Source organism: Necator americanus, chromosome III (genome assembly GCF_031761385.1).
Source record: "Necator americanus strain Aroian chromosome III, whole genome shotgun sequence".
Lineage (NCBI taxonomy): Eukaryota > Metazoa > Nematoda > Chromadorea > Rhabditida > Ancylostomatidae > Necator > Necator americanus.
In genome coordinates this window covers 15,439,034-15,448,290 of record NC_087373.1, presented here as the reverse complement: position 1 = coordinate 15,448,290, position 9,257 = coordinate 15,439,034, and the positions used below count along the sequence as shown (strand labels likewise).

General features: G+C 41.9%; 2 protein-coding genes across 2 annotated transcripts; both read right to left on the bottom strand.

Moving 5' to 3' along the window:
- Positions 1-628: 628 nt before the first annotated feature.
- On the bottom strand, positions 629-3,456 carry RB195_009680 (uncharacterized protein; the record flags this gene model as incomplete). Its single annotated transcript, XM_064190335.1, has 8 exons — positions 629-697; positions 1,409-1,564; positions 1,821-1,974; positions 2,075-2,178; positions 2,244-2,387; positions 2,452-2,568; positions 3,115-3,240; positions 3,319-3,456. The coding sequence occupies 8 exons, from the start codon at positions 3,454-3,456 to the stop codon at positions 629-631; spliced, it is 1,008 nt and encodes a 335-aa protein (XP_064047918.1).
- Positions 3,457-4,227: 771 nt separating this feature from the next.
- On the bottom strand, positions 4,228-9,170 carry RB195_009679 (uncharacterized protein; the record flags this gene model as incomplete). Its single annotated transcript, XM_013445538.2, has 9 exons — positions 4,228-4,392; positions 4,473-4,572; positions 7,244-7,299; positions 7,369-7,431; positions 7,506-7,613; positions 8,487-8,560; positions 8,635-8,758; positions 8,832-8,967; positions 9,034-9,170. 9 exons carry the CDS (start codon positions 9,168-9,170, stop codon positions 4,228-4,230), a joined length of 963 nt encoding a protein of 320 aa, XP_013300992.2.
- Between the last annotated feature and the right edge of the window lie 87 nt (positions 9,171-9,257).

Sequence of the window (9,257 nt, the reverse complement as noted above, 5' to 3'; positions counted from 1 at the left end):
CATTGTTTTTTGTATGGATTCTTTACGTTTGATTATTGGAAAAATCCGTTAGTTCGCAATATCGTAAAAACAAACACTATCACTTATTTAACACTTCTTTTTTAACAGCGATAAGTCCATCCTATGAAAGCGCTGCTACTCAAAACGCGAAAACGTTTCATAAATAGAATCGATAACAAAAGCTATCCATATATAAAAAGCCAGCCCGACAAAATTAAAACTACATTTTTTGCCATGGAAGTGTATTCTACATAGTAGAGTCAAAAAGACATGAAGCACTGTGTAGTAGGATAAACCGCTGCGCTCAAAGCGGTGCTGTGGAACGTAACGGTTAGGATCGAGTGAGGTCCAATGCTAGCACTTTTCATCGCTGCAGTTCGCAATGGTCACATCTCGATACCAACCGCTGTTTCCATTGCGTCGCTTGGGGCGCAGCCGCAATTTTACCGCGCTTGACGTCCTTTTGACCCGACTACATTTAGGGCAACATTGCTAACACATGAGGGACGTGAACAAAGGATGATATGAAAGAGTGGAACACTAAAACTAATACTCATCGTATAAGTGTCTTGAAGGTAGTTTCTCGATATTCCAGACCTTGATGAGATGTTTAGATAGAGTTCAAAAGTTAACAACACCATCCTTCCTCGTTGAGAGTGTTAGCCTCGCTGGCTTTCAGTACTAATCGTTCTTGTTCCTGAAACAACATGTTTGGACAATGAAAAGATTTCGATCAGAGATAAGATGAAACACGATGTTTTACAAGAAGAAAGTGATCTACAATCGAAGAAGTCCTATTGCCACTAATTACATAAATTGCAACTATACATTTTCTTCGTCATTTGTTCGAGGTGCAGTCAGATCAAAAAACATTGCTTGACGTTGTTTTGACCCAACTGTGCCTCGAATAACTGATGAGGAGAACTTAGGCGCCAGGTGCAATTGCGCAAGGAACTGTGCTCGAAGCGGTGCGGTGGTTAGGATCGAGGAGGACAAAAGTTAATAACACTCATGGCTGCAATTCGCGATAACTCCACATCACTCTCAAACACTACCTTCACCTCGTGGCTTCGAGTGCAGCCGCCTACGCAACTACATTGAGCTTCATGTTGTTTTGATCTGACCATACTCACATGGTCACAAGTACATGTACAATTGGAGTATATGCAGTTGGACCTGTTCATGGGGCGGCAATAGACAAATAATAGTTTTCTAATATAGTTATGCAACATTAGAAGGTTTCCACAAGCAAGCAACATAGGAAAAGTAAGCCTTGCAACTTTAAAAGGAAAATGAAGAAGTCAGTGCTTTCATACTTCCAAGATGAAAGCCTTCTTCATGACTAATAAAATGGAGAAACACCCACTACCATCTTAACAAAAATGGCAAAGAAAAACGCAAAGCATACCTTTGCCTGTCGCTCCCCTTCGCTTTGCACGTGCATAGGTTTGCTCTGCTGCAGTTTATGCAGAAGTGTGAGAAATATAGATTCCACGTGATCTGCCTCCGAATCAGCCTTGGCGGACGTTTCAAAAAGGGCCATATTATTGCGATCAGCAAACACCTGAATGATATCTAATTAGAGAGAGAGTTCAAATGTCTGCGGAAAAGAAGGGGATGAACATCAATGCCGCAGCGCCACAACAGTATCAAACAACTATGCAGTAAAATAAATATAAATGACGGAATCGTAACGAAAAATACTCAAATTATGCGCCATATTACGGGTCATTACAGATCGTGTAATTAATCTGTGTTAGCGTTTCTCCCCGACCCGTTCACATAAAGCAAGTTGAGTTTATGAAAAGTGATTAATCTACCTGCGCGGCGTCGGTGTCCACACGTTGTGAGGCCGCCAGAGACTTCAGATCGCATTTGTTACCAATCAGAATTCGAGGGACATCGGATTCGGCTGTTAGGCCATTCTTTTCACATTCAGCAATCCACGAACGTAATGAAGCGAAAGAAGATGGACTGAGAAGAAAAACTACTGAGCTGCAGGAATTATCATTGCATACCATATCTTCTCAGTGGGTTTACGGGTTGGACTCCACTTGCAAAGTGAAATAAATACCTCGTTACATCGTAGACAAAAACAACAGCGTTCACGTTTCGGTAGTAGTGTGCCACAATTGAATGCCTGTATCTTTCTTGACCAGCAGTGTCCCATAGTTGTACCTAAACGAATACAACTAAAATTTACCTGCTATTATTTGTAGCATTCATGAGGACAAAAGACACACTTTAAGCAGTTCTCTTTCTATGACACAACTTCGTTCTCGAAAATCCACGCCTATTGTCGCTTCGGTGTGTTCCGGAAACCTGCCACAACAGAATCGAAAAGAGAGGCACGTCTTACCCACTCCTGCATCACCTACGATAATAACCTGAAGCGTAGAAATAGCTATTAAATGGAAAGACACATCAAGACAGAAACAGATTGAAAAAGACCTTGAAAGTTCGCTTGGCCACGTATCCCTTTGATGATGTCGGAGCCAGGGGTAGTTTATGAGATTTCTTAGGTTGAATGTATTGAGCGGTAGTCAACTGATCAATATGAGTAGAATTCTGAAAAATGCGGGGCAAATAAGTCGCAACGGTCATAACATATTCCCGTCCTGTACTTTCTCTATTCACTCATTGCAATCGAATCTTTACCAGAGCTCTCAGCTCAAATCTGACATCCGCCGAAGTTAGCACTTGCTTGGGCTATGTACACTCAAAATGCATAAATTAAACGGATGACAAAAGTAATAGTACCTAGTGGTCATTGGTTAACAAGAGATTTAAGCTATTTAGGGTTAAGATTTAACCGCGACTATTTTTATAGTTGACGGAGTCTCAGTATTTTTGGGTAAAAAAAATTATGGGAAACACCTCCATAGGAAACACACTTTCACGTATCTCAATCTGACCGAAACGTAGCGAACGAGAGTAGACTGAGACTTAGAGTATGATGGTGTAATAATCAATGTCATTGGAAGATTTTTCATTTTTGCAAACTCAATAGGTGATACAGAGAACTTTCATGATCGATATTTTGTAGGTGTAAAATGTACCAGATATACATGTTCTTTGTTATCATCCAAAAGAACTTTCGGTTTCATTTCGTACCTTTTCTACATGCTCCCTCTGCGGAACTGCAAATGACCCTTGAACTGTACTAGGCTTAACTTCACCAGAGTTCTCTGTGACGAGAGGACGGGTTTGCGCATCTATTGCGGGATATGGAACCGCGACCTGTGAATGATCATTGTCTACAATTTGAGTGAATTGCGAAAATAACCTTAAGATCAACAGATTCACTATCGCACTTACCGGAGCAGTGGCAGTAACATGTAAACTTGGTTTCGATATGAAGTCTGGAAGTGGTCGAGGCGGATCAATCACAGTAGTGAAAGTACTAAACTGAGGAGGAGGAATAGTCGGAAAGCCGCTATATGGCGCACCGCTCATCTGTAAAGCAGTATTGGTCAACATAATTGTTGTAACCAAATAAAAATGATAGTTTCCTCTTCCTTTCATTCTGAGATTGGATTTTTTACCGCGGTTGAGAGATGCTGCAGGTTGTTGGAAATAGAGGTTTCCATTTCGACATCAGTTAGGTGCTAATTGTGGGATAAAGACGAAATTCATCCCACTTCTATTGAATGTGCTGTTTGCATTAAAGGATAAAGGATAAAGTGCGTGGCATTGATCAATCCCAATGAGGATGTGCCTACGCGCTCGACTTCAACTCAGACTTCGTTTGGGGTTTATGAACGTGCGTGCAGCCTTACAATGATTTGCAGAGGCTAGCCAATGTTCAAATCAGTGTTTCTATCCTCCCAGACAAGTCCAGCACCAATTTATCGACCTCGAAGGGATGAAAGGTTTCGTTTGCACTGGGGGGATTGGAACCTCCGTTCGATTGTAGCCACAGCAGAACCTATTACCGACTGCGGTACACCGCTGTTTGCATTGCTCCACCAAAATCCCCATGGAGTGCCCATCATCAGAAGAGAACAACAATATAATAAGTTAGGCGTTAAAACGCCGTTGTATATATAGAAGTTATCAGGCAGATCTAAGATTTATTCTTTAGGAAGTAGAAAGTTTGTAAGGTCGTTACAAAAAAAAAACCCGCATAATGCACTGCTTATCATTAAATAGAAGGGATAACAAAAGAGACGTAGTGTTAAGAAAGCAGATAAATAGCCTATGGTTAACTTGAATAGAGGTAGAATCTCAGAGGAAAGGATTCCTTCGCTTGCTATTTTGCGGGAAAATTTTTCCTTGCCGCTCTAGTGAATAGTATGCAAGACGAAGGTGGTTCGGTTTCAAAGGTTCTCCAGGTTCAGTCATTTTACTTTGAATATCGAGTGCTTCCTCCACCAGTTCACAGGTAAACATCTGGAACAATGTATTTTCAATAAAGATTAAACATTTAACTCAATAAACAATAATATGGAAGCACAAATGAATGTCACTACCTTAGCCAGTCCAGCAACAGCAATAACTACCTTCTGCCCAACATTAACACCAGTAAATTGGTGAATGAGACGTCGAATAGTTGACTTCGGGAAGGAAGATCTGAACAAAAATAATCTAGCCAATACAAATTATGGTTGTATGATCTATCAATGTGAGATGAATGATGATGTATGAGATATTTTGTAGTCTCGTGCTCGTGCATAAATAGGTCAAGGCAAGTTGCATAAGCGGCTGCACTCGAAGTGGTACGGCCAAGCATGGCGGATGGGGGTCGTCGCTGACACTATTCTGACGCTGTAGTTCGCGATGGTTCCACCTCGATTCCAGTCTATCCATCGGGATAGCGATGAGTGCGGTGGGTGCTTGTGCACCGTGATGTTGTGGACCTTGTTATATGTTCTTTTTCGTTGCTTTATACCTGCGTATAAATAATGGTAATGGTTTATACCTTTTGCCACTTCTATTTTTGAGGAACAAATTTCGTCAATTTCTTTGAGATTTTCACAGTCGACGCCGAACGCGTCCAAGTCAGCGTGACGGGATTTCGATCATGCTCACACAATTGAACGAAGGAGTAGTAATAACAGTCGCTTCTGAACCCCCTTATACGCTATTTAAGTGGTAAACTTCATCAAATACACGACATAAATGATAGTAACTAATCGCAACTTTCACTTTTTTCAGAACAACCGATTTAGAGCATGGGTTCAACAGGGAGCCGGACCTGCTTAAGTGAAGGGGGTGGTGTCGCCAACCGTCCAGAAGTGGAGGGATCCCTTCGGAAACCGTCCAAAAATGGAGGGGTCTGAGCACCGCCTCCAACTATCGCATCTGTGGTAGGGGGGTTCCTTCGCCGACAAAAGTGAAAGGAGTTTGAGCACCGGCTCCGACTATCACATTCATGGTTTAGAGACCTGCATTGGAAACTGCAGGAACAGATTTGGGTCACTATCTGTCTCCTCACTTGTTTGCGTCATTGTAAGAAATCAAAGCTGAAGTAAACACAACTAATTCACAAACACGCCCTTAATATGAATAATTTTTATCCCGTTTAATGAGAAGGAAATGTGTAATGCTCAAACAACTTAAACACAACACTCAACTCAAAAAAATTCTTTTGAGTCGAGTCTCAAAAGTCCCGAAACCCGTAAATGCGGTCAACCTAGCGTAACAGATCGCAAATTCTAGAGGCTACATGGCTAACAGGGGCGGGTGTAGTGTAGCGGGTACAGGTTCCGCTTCCTGCACGATCGATCGGAGGTTCGAATCCGGTCTTGTGCTCACCAAACCTTTCATCCTTCCGGGGTTGATGAATTGGCACTAAACTTGTCTGGGAGGAAAAACATTGACTTGACACATCGGCTACCCTCCGCAAGTCATTGTATAGGCCAGTTACACGTTCGTAAACCTCAAACGATTCTGAATTGAAGTGAACGTGGGGGCGCATCCTAAGCTGATTGATTAACGCCAGAAACTTTATCCTTTTGTCCTTTGTATGGCTAACGTACCGCGTAGGCCAGGTTTTATTGCAGAACGAGAATATGCCACAGTGACTGGATGACTCGAAAAATATCAGTTTATGCTTGGATATTATAACTGATGACTTGAGTAGAGTGATACGGGCTAGTTTGGTAAGGTGCGCTCTTGAGGACCAAGTAAGAGTTCTGAAAGTGCCTCTCACAAATTTCAAGAAGCAGTTAAATTGAAATAACATGTTGGATCGCTTCTGCCTAACTTCAAACTGTGTAATATGTCTATGTATATTCGGCAAGGAAGGCCTGTTCTCGGGTGTAGTTTATCTAATTTCGTTCAAAACATCTGGGGAATGATATACAGGGTGACCACTTTGTGTTCATATGAAAAATCGTCTAGATGGGATGAAACACTCGAACGCAGCGACCCCTCGGAACTTATCGCAGACAATGTTATGAAAATGGTCCATTCTGCCTAGTTGACATTATCCATCGTACGAAACCGAAATCGTGGCTATTATAACTTGGGAGGTGTTTCAGTTAAAGCTAGAAGTCCAAAAATGACTAGGAAGGAAGAGTCTAGCCGTGTCTAACGAGCTAGATCTGTACAAAGACTCTTGCGTGCTTTGATGTGCGGTCATATGCGAGTCGCATCCTAATTAGCATTAGCGAAGAGATTCTACCACATGGATATCTTACAAATAGAATGAATTATAAAGTGTCTGACGTCAATCAATTCACTTGGGATGTGCCATATGTTCATTTCAGAATGGTTTCAGGTTCACGAAAGTGTATTTAGCCGACACGGCTACTTGCGGAGGCTACCCGATATGTCAAGTCAGTGTTTTTCTTCTCCCAGACACGTCTGGTACCAATTATCAACCATGGATCGGAGGTTGGTTGGCACTAGGGCAGATTCGAACCTCCGATCGATCGTGGAAATACAGCGAAACCTCTTACCGACTACGCTACACCCGCCCTTCCCAGTAACATGAACGGCATATATTATTTAGATAGTAATGCATAACTAAACGTTAAAGTGAATTTCAAAGAGCGAGATTGCAATGCAGCGTACGGCATTTCTTTTGCATCTGATGCACAATGATTCGATTAATAAATGATCGTCCAGGTATAAATGCAAAGATTATAAGAAGTGACCAGGCAATACTCAACAAGTCGTACGTAAAAGAAAGTTTTAAGCAAGAGCCGTATAACCTATTACGGAGTGAAAATAGTTTAGTTCGTACCTGTTTGCGAAGGTGACTATGTAATAATTTCTACGCAACAGAAATACATACCGTCTGTACATCTCATATCTATTTAGCTGCTCTTGTGAGAAATTCGATATAAGAATCTAAAATAAAGTACAATTTGCCAACGTAATAACTGAATTAAGGAAATTAACATGATGCACAAGAAACACCTGCATTTTTAACCGCAGCAACTCGTCTTCTTCATTAAGTGGCTTGATTGGAAGAGAATCGTCCTATACAAAATTTGTTGGATGAGTGGTACACAAAAAAGAACAATTGGATACTAATAAGTTTTTCTAATGTGTACCTCCTCATTTTCCGTTTTTCGAACCGTGATATCGGATGGCTTCGGTTGACTAGTAGAAGGCTTCTCATTTTGAGCAGCCTCTGGTGCAAATCGAACATCCTTTTCTTTCTATTACACGAAGAAATGATAATCATTAGAAACACATGAATAAAAGCATTACTAAAATCATGGGAGTTCTTGATACCAAAAGAGTAATAGTTAAGCAGTGTGAACTGAAATGTCAGTCTCATAAAAGAAAACCCTTAGAAAAGTTAGCAGAATCTGACATTATCATTCGAGCAAAAATAGAGAGTTCAATCAACAGAAATTCAGCTGCTACTGTTCTACACCTTTCCGCTCAACTGAATTCTGTATGCCAGTTAAACTACTGTAATTCTTTAAAATTTTTCAGGGAGGAACTCCGTTCTCGCTGAATGGATTGGGTTGTGAAGCACAAGGAGTGGGGAAGTAAAACTCAAACTACTGTGTAGATGTATATATAATACATGAAAGACAAACACGTTTTCTGATCGACTGCATATTTAATTCAGAGTAAGTGTAAGAGGCCCAAAACGACCTGATGCTCGGTGCAGTTGCGTATTGTCGGGTCAAAACGGCATGAAGCACGGTGGTGCCAGCAAGGGTTCCAGTGCGCTCTTAACCGCTACGCTCCACTCCACCGCCTCGAGAGAAACCGCGTACGCAATTGCACAGTGCTTTATGTCGTTTTGACCCTACTATAAGCGGTTGCGGTCAAAGCGGCGGGATGGAGTAACCGATTGGAATCTAGAAGCGACCCACGGTAGCTCCTCTCCTCACTGCAGCCCAAGCGAAGCTAGCAGTGGTCCCACTTCGATCTCAACCGCCAACTCTACCGCACTGCTCCGAATGCAGCCGCGTGCACAACTGCATCACGCCTCAGGACGTTTCGACCCTAATATCTTACTTAGATACTTACTTACACCTAAAAAAAGGAACAATTAAAGCGATAAACAATCCTACCTTTATAACTCCCATTTTGTTCTTGTCCTTGATGATTTTCTTTGGTGCAGGTGCTGTAGGGGCAGCGAAAACATCTGAAAACACTTGATTGATTGATTTTGGTTGTACAACGCAATATGTGCATATCAGAAAGGGAACTTTCAACGACCTCCACATGGATCGTTTAGTAAACTCAATGCTTCTTGGAAATCCGTGGTCGAAGTGGATTCACTGAGATAACCTTCTGACTTCACACGCTTCGGCTCCGTACTCGATGGAGACGGCGAAGGAGCCTATGGTTGTACAATAGCACTACTTACTTAACTGCAACACTAGAACGAAAAAGGGTGTGGGATATGGTCAAACCTTCCTTTTGATGGCTTTAGTTACTGGCATGTTCAGCGCTCCAGCGTCTCCCAAACCACTGAAGATTGAAATCCCATCATTCGACTCATCATCATCAGCTAATGAGAATGTCACTTTTGCCTTTGCTGGATCCTCTCTGGAACTACTCTCGCAAATTGAACGGATGAACTTAACCAAGAACAAATTGAAATAGCCTGCCAACTTTTCTTCCTTAACGACAGGATGCGCCTCTCCGACTTCATCAAGCCGCTCCCTTTGCACTTCAGGATGGCCAGGTCCAGCCTCATCATCACTGCTGCTTTCACTTAAATCCCCACCGAAGAGATTATCTTCATCCATTCCTGAGAAAAAAAAAACGAGTGTCTAGCGAACACACAAAAGACACTAGCGAATGTTTCGCCGAATTATACGGACAAACCACTATGG